The 20,992-nt window shown below is 46.0% G+C and overlaps 2 protein-coding genes across 5 annotated transcripts in view; one reads left to right on the forward strand and one right to left on the reverse strand.

The window, feature by feature from the left end:
* Positions 1 to 20,992, forward strand: part of ZCCHC17 (zinc finger CCHC-type containing 17) — a 65,287-nt gene that overhangs the window by 41,821 nt on the left and 2,474 nt on the right. The window contains exon 8 of one of the 4 annotated variants that reach the window (XM_057703326.1): positions 9,865 to 10,785. The exons of 1 other annotated variant lie outside the window; for it this stretch is intronic. In XM_057703326.1, coding sequence (XP_057559309.1) covers positions 9,865 to 10,026 — 162 coding nt within the window. In that variant the 3' untranslated portion in view covers positions 10,027 to 10,785. 2 more of the 4 variants (XM_057703319.1, XM_057703344.1) reach the window with 2 other exon arrangements.
* Positions 11,483 to 19,699, reverse strand: FABP3 (fatty acid binding protein 3). Its single transcript, XM_057703355.1, has 4 exons — positions 19,526 to 19,699; positions 15,324 to 15,496; positions 13,286 to 13,387; positions 11,483 to 11,771 (listed from the first exon to the last, which is right to left on the reverse strand). The coding sequence occupies exons 1-4, from the start codon at positions 19,596 to 19,598 to the stop codon at positions 11,718 to 11,720; spliced, it is 402 nt and encodes a 133-aa protein (XP_057559338.1). The 5' UTR covers positions 19,599 to 19,699; the 3' UTR covers positions 11,483 to 11,717.

Raw genomic sequence — 20,992 nt, forward strand, 5'->3', positions numbered from 1 at the left:
ATGGGAAGGAAATCCAAAAAAGAGGGGATATATGTATACATATAGCTGATTCATTTTGCTGTACAGTAGAAACTAACACAACATTGTAAAGCAACTATACTATAATAAAAATTAATTAAAAAAAAAAGAAATATAAAGCACAAGAAGGGCAACCCATAACCTCACTACTTTACCAGGATCTATATTATTGTGGCTCATACTTTCTTCCAGCTGTTTTCAAATGCATGTTTTACCTAGATGGAATTAAAATGTATGTACAATTTTTGTTTCCTGCTTTTTTACTTTGTCATAGATCTTTCTGCTTTTGCCACAGTCTTCTAATGCTCATTTGCATTGACTATGCAGTGTTACATCTGGTGGATGCTGAGAAATTGCTTTTTTGGAGTCAGTAGAGGATGTACTTAAGAACCTGGGCTCTGGAGACAGACTGCCCAGGTTTTAATCTCAGCTGGGTCACCTCCTCATTGTGGAACTTAGGCTAATTACTAAACTTCTCTGAATCTGTTTCCCTATTTATAAAATGGAAACAGAAAGCATCTGCTTCCTAGGGTTGTTAGGATGAGGTGAGGCACATAAAACTCTGAGTGCAGTGCCTGCATATAGCAAAGCACAGTGCATGTCAGCTACTAGTAGCTGTTGTTTGAAAACAGAGGCTTTGTGGTCAGAGGCTGGGTTCAAGTATAGACGCTGGGTTCAAGGAATTCTTTATATATTCTAGATATCGGTCTTTTATCGGATATGTGACTTGCAAATATTTTCTCCCATTCTGTGTATTGCTTTTTCACTTTGTTGTTAATGTTCTATTTTTACTTTTCAGATTTATATTAAAAAAGTTCTGAAAAACCTTTAAACTTACCATCTCAACCATTTTTAAGTGTACAGTTCAGTAGAAGTGTTATGTTTGCATAATAAATATATGATAGTGTCTTTTAATGTGCATTTTCAATCATGATGAAGTCCAACTTATCTATTTTTTTCGTTTGTTTCCTATACCTTTGTTATGTTCAAGAAATCATTGCCAAATCTAATGTCATGTAGCTCTTCCCTTCTGTTTTCTTCTAAGAGTTTTATTGTTTTAACTCTTACGTTTAGATCTTTGATCCATTTTGAGGTTTTTTGTTTGTTTGCTTGTTTTTTTTAACATGGTTCCAACTTCGTATTTTTGTATGTGGATATCCAGTGTCCCCAGCACCATTTGTTGAAAAGACTGTCCTTTCCCCATTGAATGGTCTTAGCATCCTTGTCAAAAACCATTTGACCATATACATGAGGGTTTATTTCTGGCTCTTTATTCTATTACACTGGTCCATATGTCTGTCTTTATGCTAGTGCCACACTGTTTTGAATACTCTAACTTTGTAGTAAGTTTGAAATCAAGAAATGTGAGTCCTCCGACGTTGTTTTTTTTTCAAGATTATTTTGGCTCTTTGGGGTCCCTTGAGAGTCCATACGAATTTTAGGATGAAATTTTCTATTTTTGCAAAAAATGTCTCATAGGGATTTTGGTAGGGTTGCATCAGATCTGTAGATTACTTTGTGTAGTATTGACATCTTAACCATATTAAGTCTCCCAATCCATAAACATGGACATTTTTCCATTTGTTTGTGTTGTCTTTAATTTCTTTCGGCATTGTTTTGTAGTTTTCATTGTACAAGTATTTTTGCCTCCTTGGTTAAATTTACTTCAAAATATTTTATTCTTTTTGATGCTATTATAAATGGAATTGTTTTCTTAATTTCCTTTTCAGATTGCTGATTGTTAGTGTATAGAATTGCAACTAATTCTTGTGTGTTGATTTTGTATCCTGCAGTGTTTCTGAATTCATTTAGTAGTTCTAATGGTTTTTTGTAGAATCTTAAGATTTTTTACACACAAGATCATGTCTACAAACAGGTAATTTTACTTCTTTAGTAAAGCTAGATTTTTAACTGTGATTCTATTTATATCTTCCAGGGGTTTTTCATTCTCTTTTAACCTTTTAGAGGTTAAATGGTATTCGTCAGATTCTTAAAGTGGTTCTGTGGATATCTCACTTCTGTGAGTCTTTGGTTAAGTTGTTTTGGCATTGCTTAATACACCTGGTGCAATTAGTTATTGCTTTGCTTATAAAGCTGCTTTGAGATGTGTATTTCAGTTCACCAAAATAATTGTTAAGGATCTGCTAGGTTTGAGGCTTTTTATGACCTGGTTAGTCAACCCATTATCCTACCCTCCACTGCTCTTCACTTAGTAGAGAAATGATCTGATGAACAATGGCAGTAATAATCATCATACCTTATTACTTTTTAAAGTACCTTTGTGTATATGAACTTATAACTTATGAGTCCTCTTTGATTAAAAAGTACTCTAGGGAGTTGAAACTGTAAAAAACTTTCCCCTTGATGCCTATTGTTTCTAGCAAGGTATAATCTAGCATCATTGTTTTTTCACCTTATCATTAATCCCTTTATTATCTTTTTTGCTTTATATTTGGTTAGTACTTACAGTTTATAAAATATCTTCATTCTTTGTTTTGTTTTATCCTTACACAATCCTATGTGGTAGCCAGAGTAGGTAGTATTACCCCATCATTTTACACATTAGGAAAATGGAGATTAAGAGAAATTATCTCACTCGAAGTCACACAACTATAAGAGGTAGTGCTGAAAAAAGAACCCATTCTTCAGATTATTAACCCAATATTCTTTTCTATACCATACTTCTACCATTAATTCCTTTAGCTCTTCAATTATTTATTTACTAAACAACTATATATATATGAACTCATTCTTCAGATTACTAACCCAATATTCTTTTCTGTACCACACTTATACCATTAATTCATTTAGCTCTTCAATTATGTATTTACTCAACAACTATATATTTTTGCCTCTTACATGTCTGTTGTGCATCATGTTAGGTGATTCACTTATCAGGACTTATAAGGACACTTTTTGGCCAATTTTTGCTCTGTTACCAGCCACCCTTAGCAATCATCTGATGTTATCTATTGATCTGTTTTTTTAAATTTTCAAATATGTTTCAATTTTTTTATTTGTTTTATATGAATTTGTATTCCTTAAATGTATTTCACCAAGCTGATAAATTGAAGTGCTCTAGGAATATGCTCTCTATTGATCTATTTTTGTTCATAACTGTAAGTCTAGATTCCAGGTCTCCTATTTCTTTCCCCCCTCTAAATCTTTGATTCCAACAGGAGGTTGGGTTTCCTTGTCAGTAAAAACTTCTACCTGAGATGGAGTGTGTGAGAGTGGCAGATTCAGATACCTGTTCCAGCACTAGTTGGCTCTGGGCCATCCAGAATTAGAACCAGAAAGTCAGAAACAGGCTATTGGGTTCTCATCTCTGCTTTTTTACAAGACTGCTTCATTGCCTGACTTTCTGCAGTCTGGTAGAAGCAAATGTCTAATGTAAAGTCTCTAAGACAGGAGAAGGTGCTAGGCATGTGGGGAAATCAGGAAACGGCCAGGATAAAGAAAGAGTGTCACATGTTCCTAATAATGCCTGGCACATATAGGCATGCACCTTTGAATTGATAGACTCCATCATATCTGCTATCTGTAGCTCCTCAGGTTCCTTTACTCAGGCGTACCCTCAGTTTGGAGAGTAACAGGGACTGACTCCTGCTGCCACTAGTGAGGAGCAGGAGCAAGATATCTTTCTAGCCCTGAGCTCCCCACCTCTTTTTATCAAACATACATGAATTGAATGCATGTCCTTGTCCAAAAATCTAGTATGCATTGGTTTAGTTCTATGCTATACCTGTTCAGTACCATGACAGTTTTCATCCCAGTGTCTGAAAATTGTAAGTCATTTTTATTAGGCATAATTAGAACAAGAGGAAACTGTGTGTTGCAAATGGAAATGTGCTATGAAGAGGTTTGTAAAATAGGAATAGAGGTTTTTGTAGCGAAGCCCTGGATAATCTTTCCATGAACCTGTGGTCTGTGCTTTGCTAGCCTTTTTCCCTTATCATATGCCATCATGTGTCTTTCTGAATCAGGCTATATTATGAGGAAGCATCTGCCTTGGGGATCAGGCTGCCCACTTATTATAGTGAAGTTTAGCTGTATTTGATCCAGAACATAATTTTCCTCTTTTGATATGGCTACTATCATTACTTTCTGCTGTACTATGTATAGAAGAATAGAAATAGGAATGTCATCCTTTGGCTGCAGTGCTGGCTCTGCTCTGTTGTCCAGAGAACTTCTGGTGCCTATCTTAAAGAGAGGTTGCCAGTCCTGAGCCCGTTCCGCTGGAGCACAGTGAGTCGTCCAGTGTAGTCTGCTCAAAAGCCTTCAGTGATTCTCCTTCTTCTACAGAATAAAGTCTGAGTTCCTTTAAGAGTCTTCACAATCTGTACAACATCCCATCGTCACCTCTCATCATTCCCTTCCCTCACACACTATACTCCAACAACATTCATTAAAAGAATTTCTATTATGTGCCAAGCTCTGTTCTAGTCATTACAGGTACGATAGTGAACAAAACACGTAAAATCCCTGTCTTCGTGGCACTTACTTTCTAATGGGGGTCACAGACAATGAACTGGTAATTAAATATAAAGTAATACTTATATTTCAAGTACTGATAAGTGCTTTGGAGAAAAATTAATTTGGTTATGAGAGATTGGGAGGACTAGAATGGGGGTAAGGGGATAGGTGACTTGCCTTTTTTTTTTTTTTTTTGGCTGCATTGGGTCTTTGTTGCTGTGTGCGGGCTTTTCTCTGCTTGTGGCAAGCAGGGGCTACTCTTTCGTTGTGGTGCGCTGCCTTCTCAGTGCAGTGACTTCTCTTGTTACGGAGCCCGGGCTCTAGGCACATGGGCCCTAGAGTGTGCAGGCTTTAGTAGTTGTGGCATGCGGGCTCTAGGGCATGTGGGCTTCAGTAGTTATGGTGTGTGGGCTCAGTAGTTGTCGTTAAAATTGTTTAGGATTTTTTTTTTCAAAATGGGAACTGTTAGCACATTCGTTTATTGTTGGGAATGAGCCATTAAAGAAGGAAAAATTGATGCAGGAGAGGGGACAATTCTTGGACTGATGTCTTTGAGCAGAAAAGAAGGGATGGGATCCAGTACAAAGTAAATAAGCCACACAGGATCTTCCAAGCGTTTGCTTCATTCTGTCTTTTATCTGGCTGGAAAGCCCTCACTTCCCTTCTTGCATCAGCACTACCACCACTACTCCACATGCCAAAGCCATATTCATCCTTCAGAAGCACAACACATTACATATCCTTCATGAGGCCATCCTCAAATTCCTCAGACATAATTGATTTCTTTCCCTTGTGTGTCCATGGCATGTTGTTTGTATGTTTCTTACATCACTTCCATGGACTGCCTAGTGTCTTAATTAAACTTTCTCCTTGATTAGTATATCCCTTGAAGGCTTCTGATCCCTGATTTTTAACATCATTCAGGTATTGTAAGAGACAAATTAGTTGATAGATATTCCCGGTTCATAGAAGGTACTCAACAAGTATTTGTTGGATGAATGTAGTGTGTGGTTATAGGGAATTATTCTTCTCTTGTTTGGTGAGGTTGGCTCAGGTTTGGAGGAATGGTGCCAATCACCACTACTGAGCTACTGAATGTGTTTAGTTTGCATGCAACTACTGCTTTGCACTAGTAGGTACTCTCTATTTGTCTGAATTCTATTAAAAATCTGTGTGTTCTTATCTCCTAAGCAACACTGTATGTAACTATGGCTCTCTAAAGTGCTTTGCAGGTGGTAAAGTTCAGTAAATATTTGTGAGTTGATTAATAAACCTTTTCCCTCTGGTCTTACCCTTTCCAAGCTATGATAAACTGGTGCTTATAGGCAAATTCTAACCAAGAATCCCCCTCTATCCTACTTTATAAAAATTCACCCTAGAGAATCAGTTTGAGAATCAAATTATCTCTTGAGAATCAATCATTTCTCAAGAATAAGAGAATAAATAACCAGTGCTTTCTCAAGGATAATTGTTAAGAATAAATAAAACAGAATAAATGCTTGGTTGCTTGATTTCTGGCTAGATCAGTGCCTTTGGGTTAGAAAATGCTAAGTTAGGTGCTGCCTTTAATATACACAGAGCTGGGACTTCCCTGGTGGCACAGTAGTTAAGAATTCGCCTGCCACTGCAGGACACATGGGTTTGATCCCCGGTCCAGGAAGATCCCACGTGCTGTGGAGCAATTAAGCCTGTGCACTACAACTACTGAGCCCGCGAGCCACAACTACTGAAGCCCACATGCCTAGAGCCGTGCTCCGCAACAAGAGAAGCCACCGCAGTGAGAAGCCCATACACTGCAACAAAGAATAGCCCCTGCTCACTGCAACTAGAGAATGCCCATGGTCAGCAAAGAAGACCCAATGCATCCAATAAATAAATAAATAAATAAATACCGCAACAGAGTAGCCCCCGCTCGCCACAACTAGAGAAAGCCCACACTTAGCAAAGAAGACCCAATGCAGCCAATAAATAAATAATAAATAAATAAATAAAATTAAAAAAATATATATATACACACACAGAGCTAAAAAGAGCATTTAATTTGGGATCCAGCCTGAGTCGAATCCAGGTTCTACCATTTGGGCAAGTCACTTTATCTCAGTAAACCTCTCAGAAGTTATAATTTTCTTTCCTGAGAGTATAGAGATGATTATGCCCACTTAATAGATTTGTTTTGAAGGTCATGAGGTATGTGTGCAAAGTGCCCAGCCCAGTATCTAGAAAATTAGGTACTCAGTAAGTATTAACTGCTGTTACTCCCCTTGCTCAGTTTTTGTTTCTTTCTCACACTAGGTTGCCACTAACCTTTTTCAGAACTATAGAGAAAGTAGATGGGCTAGCTGCTGTGGCACAGGATATGTGCTTCTCCTAGAGAGCGGTTTTGAGCAATGGCTTCTTTCCCCTGCCCCTCCAGCCTGTCTACCGTGAACTCACACCTCTGGGTCATTACCTTTTACCTTATGCTCCTTTTCCCTAGAATGTAGCCGAGGGACCAGAAGCTAGTTTCACGTCTAACTTTCCATCTTCACCTCTACCCCAACTCCCAACTTTCCTCTTGAACTACAACATATGAAGTATTGATAATTTTTGTTCTCTAGCTCAGGGTCAGACACAATGAAAATGATGCCACCTGCTGGAGGACTAGATTTTCTTTATTCAGGTTGCAAAAGAGCTTTTACATCAAGATTGAGATCTAGAAAGCCATCTCCCCGAGTCCTCCTTGCTAGATAGAGTCAGTGTTCCAGCATGCCAGGGTTCTCTAGTCATTTGCTTTTCTCTTTCCTCGTTCTGAGCCTGTATCATTGAGAGAGAGCAAAGTGGAAATAATGCCAAACTCTGAGTTAGTGTAACATTTCTTGTCTTTGGTGTAGCTCAGCTCACTTCTTTGAGTTGCAGTTTTCATCTCTGTAAAGTAGCAATAATAATTCCTGACTTTTGACCTGACTAGATTATTATTACAAGATACAAGATGCAGAAAGCTTGATAAACTAAAGTGCTATATTAGTCTTCTTCCTCATTTATTTACCCAGGCTGGGCCAGGCTTAGGGGAATTAGTGCCAGACTCTGCATCTGTTTATTTACTTTCCCAGGACACTGTCCTACTTAAGCGGCAGAAACTGTGAGGCCACCAAGCCCATATAGCCTGTGATTGGCTTCCATGATCTTGCCATCTAGGAAATTGCAACACCATAAGCCAAGCCATGGATTTGCCAGCTCTCAGCTTCTCCCAGCTGTGGTTCCTGTGGCTTAGTAACGTGGACCTGGGAAGCTTCCCCTCGCTCTACTCCACTAGACACTCCAAGAAAGAATTTTGGTTTAATTTCCTCTCAAAACTTTGACTCATCTGCTGTAGATACTCGTAGATACTTGGCAAAACTGTCAGAATAATACAGTACTTCTAGGGACTTCCCTGGTGGCGCAGTGGTTAAGAATCCGCCTACCAGTGCAGGGCACATGGGTTCAATCCCTGGTCCGTGAAGATCCCACATGCCGAGGAGCAACTAAGCCCATGCTCCATAACTACTGAGCCCTTGCTCTAGAGCTCTTGAGCCACAACTACTGAGCCCATGTGCTGCAACTACTGAAGCCTGTGCACCTAGAACCCGTGCTCCACAACAAGAGAAGCCACCGCAATGAGAAGCCCGCACACTGCAACGAAGGGTAGCTCCCAGTCACTGCAACTAGAGAAAGCCGCGTGCAGCAACGAAGACCCAACACAGCCATAAATAAATAAATAAATAAATAAATAAATAAAAATAATAATACAATACTCCTAGCTACCACTGAGTGCCTACCATATATCAGGCACTATAGTTAGTACTTACCATTTTTAATCCTCATAGCATCCTTTGAAGTGGGTATTTATTATTTGTAGTTTACTGAAAAGAAAACTGAGGTTCAAAAAAGTGGTCTCTTTTGTTCTAAGTCATGTAGTTAGTAAGTGGCAGAGTTGGAAGTTGAACTTACTTCTGTCTTGTTCCAAAATTGTTCTGACCACCATCGCTGTACAGGAAGAGGGGCCGTGTGCTACTGAGGAAAACTCAGATTTCCAGTCATATGATCTGCATGCAGATTCCAGCCCTGCCTGTGTGATCTGGGGCAAGTGGCTTTCAACTTCTCCAGCCACGGATACTATCTCATTAAAACAGCCATGTGACATAGGTGCTGTTCTCGTCTCTGTTTTACATTTGAGGCGACTAGGCCTCCGTGAGGTCAAATGACTTGCCCAAGGTTACAGAAGAGTAATCGTAAGTAGCAGAGTCATAACTCAAGTCTGGGTCTAACATCTGGTTTTGTGTTTTGTCCACTGTTTCTCACAGCCAGCTCCCAAGACCTGGTCTATCAGGCCGACTTACAGCTCTCAGGATGCTGGTTGGAAGCCTATAGGAGGAGCACGAGCCGTGCCCTCTTCTATTCTCTCTTTTTCCCCTAGTCTCTTTTTCTTAGAAACCTTACCAAGGCAATATACAAATTTACAATTCAAGGAAGAGGTTTATGCAGTTTAAAAACTGCTCCAAGAACCCTACAGAAGCCTGGGGACCTGTGTCTCATCCTTTGTGTGCGTTTGTGCTGTTAATTTGGCAGCATAACGTGGTGGGAATAGTGTTGAGAAAGTTCTTTCTGAGCGTTTATCTTTAGCAGTATACTCTTGAGAGACTGGTTGTGAAAGCTAGAGACGATAAGTAGTCAAGGGCAGCAGGTGGGCCTTATTCACTGACAGCAGTTATTTTCCCTGGCAGCAGGGTCTAATAGAGACCATGCTGGGAGTCCTAAGTCTATTTATTATTCTCTTACTCTTGGGCATGCAAAGTACTGTCTGTAGACAGACTAGGTGATCTCTAAGGACTCCTTTCAGCTTTAATATCCTGTGCTTTTTAAAAATGAATGTAATAAATGGTTACTTAAAAAAAATGAAAAAGGACAAAGACCCTAGCTTCTCTGTATTCAGTTCATTCCTGAGGTAACACTTGTTGCCTGTTTGTGTCCTTTCCATTGTTTTCTGTGTTTTTTAAATATATTCAGGTATGTTACATACACATTTTTTTAGCTCTTTATTGGAATATAACTGCTTTACACTCTTATACCAGCTTTTGAGGTACACCAAAGTGAATCAGCTGTATTTATACATATATCCCCATACATATACATATTATATTACTACATACTGCATTGTGACTTGATCCTTTTTCACTTGTTTTGAGCTCCTTTTTTTTTCTTGTTAGTACTTAAAGATGTAATTATTTAATTAATGTTGTATAATTTATTAAGTTATTCCCTGAGTACACACCATGATTTTTTAAAAGCAAATATACACATACAATGTTGAGTTTTTAGGGTTTTTTTGGTTTTGGTTTTGTTTGTTTTTTTCAGGAGAAGAAGAAAAAGAAACATAGAGACAGGAAGTCATCTGACTCTGACAGTTCAGACTCTGAGAGTGATACAGGCAAGAGGGCAAGGCACACATCAAAAGACAGCAAGGCAGCAAAGAAGAAGAAAAAGAAGAAGAAGCACAAGAAGAAGCACAAGGAGTGAGAGTGGAAAGAGTGGAGGGAGGCGTTGAGAGAAGGAACCAGGAGTCTTGTGCCTTGAAGCCCTGGCTCCTGGAAAGACTCAGTAGTGAGAAAATGGCCTCCCACCCCACTGACTTCTCTCTCATGGGAGATGGCTTCCCCTCGTGCCACAGGCAGGTTTGGGAGATAGATATCAAAAGAATCTGCCTGAATGAGTTGTTTCCTTATCACTCCTGGTCCCCTTGCAAGTGACCCCTGCAGCTCATCCATTCATTCACCCAAATTCCTTCATTCAGCAGGAGGTCCTATTACCCTCTCCAGCTGCCACTGCCAGAGCCAGATTCCTGTACAGGAGTCCAGGCTAGAGCCACAGGTGCTGCTGTGGAAGTGAGTCTGGCTATAGTTGGAGAACAGTGATGGGCCCCTCCCTGTTGGCCTGCCCTGCGCTGATTGGTGGGTGATCTCTGCTGTATCCAACAGAGGGGCAGAGGGAGACTGGCAGTACAAGGGAGAACATGGTAAGAAGTGGTGCTCGCTTTTTCCATTCCCCCTAACATTATTCTACTATGTTAGAAGTGACAGCCAGTGGTCACAGCCAGAAAACCATTGTTTGCAGTGACTGAGCTTGTGTGTGACATTCTGCCAGACCACTGAACCAGACAGCTCAAGCCAAGATTGTTGCTTTACTTTGTATTTACTACAGTGTGAGTCAGTTGGTTCCATTTCAGGTCTATGCTTAAATTCCTGGCACTAAATGGAAGTGTGTTTGATTTAAAACTTACTGAGAGTCCTCATTGGTATAATCCCTCTTACTGTAACTTCCAGACTTAAAAGTCACTGAGACTGCATTAGGTGACAGAAAAACATTTAATATGTTACCTTAGATCCTGGAGAGAGGCCCAGCTAAGGTACAGAGCCAGTGGCATTAGCAGGTCACAGCCTTCTTAGGAGATCACTTATAAGCCTTCACTTCTCTAATGATCAGATGACCTCTCCCCCAGGGCTGACCGGAGAACCAGTAAGAATTTGTAACCATGAGTAATGGCCTGGCACGTAGGCAGAAGCTCAGCAGGCATCTTGGCCAGTGAGCATTTTCTCCCACCACCACTGGCACGAGCCTGGATCCTGTGTTCTGGAGTGAGACCACAACATAGCACAAAAAAGAGCAACTGTCCAGACTCAAGGGCATTCAGTGCAGGATGGGCCTGAGGTGACAGTTCAGAAGCCCCACCACTGAGTAATTATTCCAGGTTGGACTAGTTCATTTGGCCACAGGGAGGGGGCAGTGTAAAGGGAAGGTGTAGGTACAGTTTTATTTTTTGTACGTGTAAGGTGATCAGCTATCACTGTCCCTGAGACTGTCCATTTCAGTCTCTCATCCAGTGCTTCTTCCTGAGTGGCAGTCATTTCTGCCTGTTCTCTAACACACAAAGAAACTGAGACTCCCAGAATCATGTCACCAAAGGCAAAACGGCATCTGGGTGACCTTGGCTCTGCTTTATTGACCTCAGAGCACCCTTTGGATGCAGTTAAAAAAACACACATACACAATGAGAACAGAACTGGATCCAGGCTGGTGCCACCTTACCCCAGGAGAATTTCCCCAATCAAGGTGGATTTATACAAAATGCCAGAGGAGAAAAATGAGGCAATCTGGTCCTGAGTCCAGGAGTAGCCAATTGGCAGAGGAGCAGTCAGTAAGGAGTGGGCAGGTCATGCCTCTTTCTCGTAAGTGCGAATGCAAACTGCACTGCCATGGGTGAGTGTCTGGAAGAAAAGACAGAGTCAGATTAGGACAGGGGTGTGAGGAATGGAAGGTATTGGGAACACTATTCTGCTAGGGCGAGCCCTCTACCTTCATGCTAATAATTTTCATTTACTGCCTACCTGCTACGTGCCATGTAAAATACTTTACATGTATTTTTTTCCCAGTGCTTACACCAAGTCTTTTTTGTGGCTGCACCACGAGACTTTTGGGATCTTAGTTCCCTGGCCAGGGACTGAACACAGGCCATGGCAGTGAAAGTGCCGAGTCCCAACCACTGGACCACTTCCAAGCCTTTAAGTTAGGCACTGTAATTCCTCTTGTAGAGATTTGGGAAAATGAGCTTTAAGGGAGGAAGTAATGTGGTCAAGATCCCAGAGTGTTTCTCTTTTCCTTGTACCATTCCTCTCCCTTCATCCCTAGTGCTCTAAGATGGTGTCTGGCACACAGTAGACAAACAGGCGAATAAAAATGTCCAGAGACTCTTAGAAAAGGACTATCCTAGGCCACCAACTCTCCATTCTTTCCCTAACTTAGGGCCGTGCCAGGGCCAGAGGCCTGAACCCCCATCATCCTGCCCGGCATCATAGACCCAGGCCCATGTAGCCTGATTGCCCAGTGAGTATTTCATCCTATATATCACATTCCATCAGAGCTAGGTACCTCATTCTTAACTCTGCAGGGACCTCTGCCCCCTGTGAGTGTAAGAATGAAGTGAGCAGGTTACACTGACCCAGAAGGTCTGCAACGAAGATGCTGAGGCAAAAACCTGAGGGCCCACAGAATAAGGAGGCAGAGACCACAGGTGGCTGGTGTCTCTACCCCTGGAGGTGTTCAGTCAAGGCTACATTCTTCTAGTGAAGTCCCCAAGTTTGTCCCTAAACAGACAGATCTGCCAGCTTTGTTGCTGTTTTCAGCCCAGGCCTTAGTCAACTACTTGCAGTAGGCCAGGCATGGAAAACACTGAGAGGAGGTGAGCCTGGAATGAAGTAGAAAGGACTGTGCTGTCAGTCAGGGCCCCACCCATCACTAGCTTGTCCCTGCCCAAAGGCTTAGGAGATGGGAGCCTTTCCCACAGGCCTGGAATCAGATTTGGCCATGCTTTCTACCTCTCCCTGGGGCAAGGCAATGCAGAGGATGAAACTAAGGCTATGGAGTGCACCTACTGTAGTCCTTCCACACCAGTGATGCTTTGTGCTCTGCATTTACTGTCTCCTTCAGACTTCCCAGCAGCCCTACAAGGTTGGTGTTATTAATACCCACTTTACAGTTGGACTTGGTGAAGCTGACTTATTCAAAGTCATGCACCCTATAAGCTGAGATTTAAACTGAGGTTTGTGCGAGTCCAAAGCAACTATGTAGAAAATTCCCATCTAATACTACCCAGGCCTGCCTCCACCCTCCCATTGTCCCAGCTTCCATGGATCCCAGGGGATGACCTTGGCTTTTCACAATAGGGTTGACTGAAGGGACAGTAGAAACTAAGTGGGTGAGGCTCCAAAGTTATCCATCTTACCAGGATGAGTTTCCCATCAACCATTTCCCGCACAAGTGTTGTCTCTTGTCCGTTCCACTTCTGCACATGGACAAGTTTGCCTCCATCCAGCGTCACAATGGACTGTGGAAAGAGGGTAGAGGCCTGAGCTGAGATCTGAGCTAGGATTGAGGGGGGAAGGGGTCTGGTCAGTGGGACCGCAAAGGACTCAGCCTCTAACTCAAACTATTGATGGTGCTAGGACCAGATCTCAGGCAGCTCACCTCCAACCTAGCCCCATAGGATGTCTAGTTGACCACTGCTGCTTGGCCAGGGGAGGGGCCTTCAGCTGTCAGGTAAGTAGGGAGAGGGAGGCAGTACAGTGGAGTCAGACAGCCTGGCTCTGAGAAGTGCCACCAGCCTTCAAGAGGGGCACTTATCCCATACTCTAGGTGATGTCCACAGTCCCAGTCGCACTAAGATATAGAGGGCGGGTACCAACCTAATCCCTGCGAACACCTGGTGAGGAGGAGTAATCCTGAGACTCTCCAGCCAACTGGTAATCACGCATAACGTCTAAAAGACCCTTGGGGGTGGGAGGTCTTGGAAAATTAGACCCTGCCCTGTATTCCTGCTCTTCTTGGTCCCTATCAAGTGACCCTCTTCAGCTGAGAAGTGGGCAGCAACTGCCAGGTCTTGGGACTGGGTCAAACTTGACAGCCCTGGTCAAATGTCCACTTACTCTTCTGAGTGCTGCCAGCCTGCATCAGTTGGCTCTCATTTGGCAACTCTCCCAGGTCTCTCTTCTCTAGAAATTTGGGGACTCCCAGCCAGGCTAGAGGACCCTGACTGACCAGGGTTCATTAGGGGAATCTGCAAAGGCTGTATGTATGTGTTCGGAGCTAGTGGGACAGTGGATGTGCACCTTTACCACCACCTTCCTCCTCATTCTCATTCCCCTAGTTTTTTGTCTATTTAGAGCAGGTTATTTTTAGCCCAGGCATCCCAGAGAACTGCTGTTATGTTTAATTGGAGTTCTTGCCCTTCAAGAAGGTAGACTAATTCAAAGGAGGTAAAGGCATGTGGTAGGGCAGGCACCTCTTTCTAAGGTAGGCTGCCATCTTTGGGTACCATCCCATCTCTGCTGCCAGCTTCCTGTGTGATCCTGGGCTGGACTCCAGCTTCCTCCATAGGGAGGAGACTAGACCCTCTCCTATCCTTGGGGACAGCTGCAAGGAAGAAGAAACAGCTGAGGAGCTGAATGATAGGGTCTGGTAGATAGTACTGCTGTTAGGGGCACCCTGTTGAGGGCAAAACCCCTTAGTTCTTTCTCTTCCATGCCTGGCTCAGGGGCTGGGAGGCCTGAGGCAAGCTGCCAAGGCAGCCACCGCAGGGTGACAAGTCCTGAGACTGGGGGCAGATGTCCTCTCCCTCCCTGGAAGGAGAGGGGCTAAGTCTTGGTGAGAAGACACTATACAAACCAAAAACAATGCTCCACCCGGAATACTGCTTTTCCTGCCTAAAGGCTGGCTGCACAGGAAATGGTTTCTCAGGGCCACTGGCCAAGCCTGCAAGGTGGAGGTTAGAGAAGTGGAAGCAGCTGAGTAGGTCTCAGCCTCTTGTCCCAGCTGTCTCCTTGACTCCTGGAGACCAAGATGACCTGTTCTGTGGAGGACTCTGACTTCTGGGCATTGTTCCTAAAGCACTTGAGGTCACAGGCATGTCCACATAACTCCTCCCATCTATGGAGGGGGAAGGAAAGCCAGAGCCGTTGCATGCCACGCGCAAGGTCACCCAGCTGGAGCTGGAGTAGGCACTGAGGTCAGAATATCCTGGCTTTGTGCTGCCCACTCCCAGAGGCAACAGGTAGATGCTTCCCAAGAAGTGAGGGAGGAGAACAAGAGGACAAGGACTAACATGCATTTAAGCACTTGGTCATCCCAGTACTGCACAGGCTTTATGGACCTTCAGTCACCACTTCAGTCCCCCATGACATCCTACCCCTCAAGGTGCAATAATAGGGTGCCACCCTGTTCCCCTTCAGGGCCTTCCATTCCCCATGGCCCCTTCCTTGACTCACCTTGACCTTTCTGTCATCTGCTGTTGTCTCATCGAACTCCACTCCCAGCTTGAAGCTGATCTCTGTGCTCTTGAAGGTGCTTTGTGTTTTTATGGTGATTGTGTCCCCATTCACTTCGATGATTGTGGTAGGCTTGGTCATGTTGCCCACCTGCCTGGTAGCAAAACCCACACCTGAGGGCAGAGGGAAGGGTATGAATATGAGCTGGAGCGAGAGGCAGGGTACAAGGAGCTCAGTGACCCATGCTTAGGCCTGGATGTGAGGCAGGGGGAAGAAAAGGGTGAGAACTTTCAAAGACTCTGCATGGATGTTTTTAAGTTTACTCTTCCCTTTAGCTCCGTGTGGTGAAGAGACATTACTGATCCCATTAGACAGATGAGAAACTTAACAGACAGGCATGTCTCACTGCAAGTCAGTGGCAGAGCTGAGATCAGAATAAGCTACTATTAAGTGCTTTCTGTGAGGTAAAAACTACATGTGTAATCTCATTCAGTCCTTCCAGTCTCCTTGGAGGATTGATGCTATTATCTCTATTTTACAGATGCAAAAACTGAGAATGAGTTAAATCCCAGGGTCACAAGTCTGGAATTCAAATCCAGAACGTTAAACTGCAGAGCTCAGCTATAAAGGCTGAAGCACAAGGCTCCTTTCCAGGGCACCTGAGTAGCTTTCAAGGCACAGGCTGAGGGAGAAAGAAGGAAAATGTGGACTTTTGCCTTCCAGAGCCTAGGGACAAGAATTTTCCACTTTTGAAAGTTTTTACCCTGAGATGCACTGGTGCTCTTGTCCCTCATACATGGTAACAAAGGCATTTTCAAAGCCTCTTCTCCATGATCTAGGAGGTAGGTGGAGGGGAATGTTTGTCTCAGTGTGCAGATTTAAGAGAGGCCTAAAGTGGTAGGCAGTCAGGACTCCAATCCAGGTCTCCTGGTCTAAGGCCCTGTGGGGACTTCCCTCCTGACCCAAGCATGGCTTCCCTGAGTGCTGCAAGAGAGTGTGGAACAAAGAGCCCTGTAGGTTGTGGCTTCCCTGAGATCTGTCCTTTCGCCTCCAACCTCCCCTCAGCTCCCAGCAGCCTCTGCTGAGCTGTCCTCGAAGGGCAGAGGCTGTGGTGAGGTGGTGGGTAGAAAGTCCCCAGATATGCCTGGCTACAGGGGTTGTTTTACTTAATGTTTGTAACAGCCCTGAATGGTGGGTTTTATTATCCCCAATTTACAAATGAGGCTTGGAGAGTGAAGTGACTTGCCCAAAATCAAAGGGTAAGTGGTTGATCCAGATTTGAATTTAGGCTCCAAAACTGTTCACTATTCTTCCTAGGCCATCCTGCCTCCCAGCATGTACTTCATCTGGGCCCTATGGCCACTGCGTGTGCCTGAGATCACTGGTACTAACTAGGCTGGGCCTCTTTGTCCTCTGAGAACTCTTGGTTTAAAACTAAAGGGCGGGGGAGGGGGGGGGGGCTTCCCTGGTGGTGCAGTGGTTGGGAATCTGCCTGCCAATGCAGGGGACACAGGTTCAAGCCCTGGTCCGGGAAGATCCCACATGCCACGGAGCAGCTAAGCCCATGTGCCACAGTTGTTGAGCCCACATGCCGCAACTACTGAAGCCCATGTGCCTAAAGTCCGTGCTCTGCAATGAGAGGCTGCTGCAGTGAGAAGCCTGTGCACCGCAGCAAAGAGTAGCACCCACTCACCACAACTAGAGAAAGCCCATGCACAGCAATGAACACCCAACTCAGCCAATAAATTAAAAAAATAATTAAAAAATAAATGAATAAATTAAAAAAAAAAAAAAAAAACTAAAGGGGGGGACTTCCCTGGTGGTGCAGTGGTTAAGAATCTGCCTGCCAATGCAGGGGACACGGGTACGATCCCTGGTCCAGGAAGATCCCACATGCCAGGGAGCAACTAAGCCCGTGCACCACAACTACTGAGCCAGCATGCTGCAACTACTGAAGCCCGTGCCTAAAGCCCATGCTCCGCAACAAGACAAGCCACCACAATGAGAAGCCCACGCACCACAAGGAAGAGTAGCCTCTGCTCGCCACAACTAGAGAAAGCCTGCACACAGCAACAAAGACCCAGTGCAGCCAAAAATAAATTTAAAAACAAAAAACAAAACTGAAGGGACACAGGCAGCCTCTGCAGCTGTGCTGCTGCTCGCCCACCCTGCCTGACCATTGAGGGACTTGGCCTTACCCCCTGTTATCAGAGTGAGTCAGGCCAATCCCACTCCCCAGCACAGAGCAGGGCCTTGTCACTGTACAAGGAGCTCTGTTTACTTAGGACCTACCCGGAGGTGTGGAGTGTTTGAGGAAGGAAGGCACTGTGGAATCGGTGAGGGACTGGCTAAAAGTCAGTTACAGAAACAAGAGACTCGGGAAGAGATGGGTTCTACTTAGAAATGAAGCTAAAGCTCTTTTCTTAGAGCTGAGGATGGTCTTTCCCTCCCCCCATGGGTGTCTCATTTTTCCCATCTGTATGGATTCTCAGCCCCCCTAACCCAAGTTGGGGCAAAATAAGGGAGCATGGGTGGTAAGGATGGTGCAACTCACTTCAGGGACCCAGGTCTTCAGTTTTAATGTCTGCTGGAAGAGACTTGGGAGAGGAACTAGCTCTGGGCATTCCACCTTCCCCAACAGCTGCCCAGGGCCACCTACTTCTCCAAGAATTACTACCTTTCTGGAGTCATTGGGCATAGTGCACAGCCTAGAGTAGGGGCAGTTGAGCACTCTGGCCTCAAAAGCCAACACTTGTGGTCCTTATTTCAGGGGTCAGGAATAGGTGGGAGGAGCCTGGAGTGGACCCCCCCCACCCCTTCTTTGGGTATCTGCTGTAATCCAGCCCCCCTTCCCTGGAAGGAAGGCATAAACAACAACATTCCAGTTTTCCCTATCCCAGCCTGGGGACTGGATAATCTCATAGCTGGGGATTCCAGAGAAGGATATCACCTTCTCTGTCTAGCCCATATCAGAAGGGGAAGGGCTGAGGTCCGTGATTATTTAAGCAGTTCTTACCACTCCCACCTCCAGGGCCCATAATGGGAACTGCTCTGGGTTGCTGATCTAGAAATCTAGGTTTTCATATCAGCTCTGCTGTGGAACTGATTTGACAAGTTTCTGCTCTCTCTGGGTCTTGGCTTCTTCCTCTGTGGAACCAAGGGCCGAGGCCCTCTGACGTCCTCTGCAAGATCCTTTTAATCTTCACTCCCCCATCCCAGGACCACACCCTCCTAGACCAAAGACCCTCCCTGCCTTTACCAGGTCCTGGCTTTGCTCCAGGCCCCTTTGCTGCACCCCTCCACCACTCACTTCCCCAATGAGCAGTTATCCTTGGGTTGCAGCTGGTGATTGGGGGGTGGGGGAGGGGGGGTAGGTGTGTCTCTTGCCCTACCCTACCACTAGGCTGATTGGTGAGCAAGAAGGCGACAATCCTTTATGTTAACTAACCCAACATAGAGGGGTAGGGGTTGTTGCTAACTGTGCAGACCCCTGTCTCACTTCCTCCTCATATCCTGTTCCCTCTTGTTCCCCCTTTCCATCTCCCTCCTCCCGGGGATTCCCTGCTTTAGGCCATGACACTTCCCAGCCACTCCATTCCCTTTCACTGTTGAGTCTTCAGCTGCTAAACCACCCATGTGCCTGTTCTTTTCCTCCCTCCCCACCTTCTGCTTCTCTTTTATCCAAACCCGCCCTTTACCTCCAGATCAGAAGCCCTTCTTCCTCGAAAGCGCCTCCCTGCCCCCACATCGACAAACTCAGCTGCCTCCTTGCCTGGGAATCCCTCTTGCCAAGTTCAGAACATGAAAGCCCCCTCCCAGAATTCCCTGGTGGTGCAGTGGTTAGGACTCTGCGCTTCCACTGCAGGGGGCACGGGTTCGATCCCTGGTGGGGGGGGAGGGAACCAAGATCCCGCTTGGCGCGCACCGCCTGGCAACAACAACCAAAAAAAAAAACACACACACACAAAAACAAACCAATCCCCCCCCCCCCAAAAAAAATCCCTCCCAACAGGCCCGGCCTCACATGCCCTAGCCCAGGCTGCCGCCTTCTCCGCGTCCTCCGGCTCCCCAACCTTGACCAGGAGGGATGCAGCAAGCGTGCAGAGGGTAATAGCCAGGGCTGGAGCGCTGCTCCGACCGGGCACGCGGCCAGCCCCTCCCCAGCCCAGCATCCCCAGCCCAGCATCACCAGTCGCCCTCACCGATTGACTTCATGTAGTCATCGAAATTCTTGCTATCCACTAACTTCCAGGTGCCCACGAAGACGTCCGCCATGGTGCGGCTGGTCTAGGCTGAGAGAGAGACGACAGAGCACGCGGGCGAAGATTCCGGGACCGGCGGCTCCCTGCCCGCGCTGCCGCTTTAAAAGGCCCTTGCATCACGTGACGGGGCGTGACCCACACCCCCGCTCCCGAAATAGGAAGCCCCAAGCGGGCGCTCGCTCGCCAGGGGCTGGCCGCCCATCCCCCAACCCGCCGAGGGGGCAGGGGCAGCCGGTGGCGCCCGGCCCGTCTGCGTCAAGGCGGCTCCCCGGGCTCCGAGTCCCTGCCCCGGGCTGGTAGGACCTGCTCCCTTCCCTGGCCTCAAGGCGCTCTTGAGAATCTGAGGAGGAAGCAGCTGGGGGCATGGTGCCCGCGAGCTGGAGCGCGCGCCACGGATACCTTCCGGCCCCTGGTGCTTCCCCGAGCTTGGGGTCAGAACAGGGATGAGAGTCTAGAGGAGAAGGGAAACTCGCCCTGGGGCTGATGCTCACGCCGGGAACGCTCTGGCTGACTCTTCCCAGCGCAGGCATCTCGGTCTTCCTTTTACAGGTGAGGGGCTCGGGGCTCAGAGGGGGACTGACAAGGTCGCCGGAAACAAGGAGAGGGTGGGTTGGACTCCAGATGACGACCCTGGTCTAGCTGGCCCCACACCCCGCGCTGTCCCGCCGCTCCCCACTGCCCGGTGGCGGGGAGCGTCCCCGGGGACAGCGTGTGCCCGCCGCCTGCTCCGGACAAAAGCGTGACCCTGCCCGCCGCGCCGGCCCCACACGTGCTCGCCCCTCCCTGCGGAATGTCTCCCGCGCGCGCCTTTCCGCCCTGCGGTCCAGCTCCCCTCCACCCTGCCAGGGCGCCAGGCTTTGCTGACCTCTACGCACAGCTGTTCTCTCCTCACCCGCCTTCAGAAATTCTGTCCTTCCTGCCAGCTCTTCAAGACTCAAGGACAGCTCCCCGTTCTGCCTGACTGCTGCGGCCCCCACCTGCCGCCCTTTTTCTGACCTCTGCACCCCGACAGGCAGCCTGCACTTTCGGAGACCGGCAGCTCACCTATCTTGTTTGACACTACAGTTTCCAAAGCACTTTTAATAACAATAAGATCCACTTTGTATTGCTGTTTATTGCATGCAGAAAACTTTAAGTGCATTGTCTTATTGACCTTTTAAAGCAAAGTCCCTGAGATGGGTGGTGTTACGATCCCTTTTGCAGATGAGCAGACTTGAAGCTTAGAGGAACCCATTCATTTCTTAATGCAGCAGTTATTAAAGCAGCTACTTCGTGCCAGGCCCTGGGTGAGGCTCTGGAAAGACAACCAGGAACAAGACACGCTCACAAAGGAAGACACAAAACATGAAGGAGTGGTGCCCAACTGAACTTGAGCCAGCAGAGGTCTGCCCAGGGGGCCCCAGAGCC

Source organism: Hippopotamus amphibius, chromosome 1 (genome assembly GCF_030028045.1).
Source record: "Hippopotamus amphibius kiboko isolate mHipAmp2 chromosome 1, mHipAmp2.hap2, whole genome shotgun sequence".
In the NCBI taxonomy this organism is placed as follows: Eukaryota; Metazoa; Chordata; class Mammalia; order Artiodactyla; family Hippopotamidae; genus Hippopotamus; species Hippopotamus amphibius.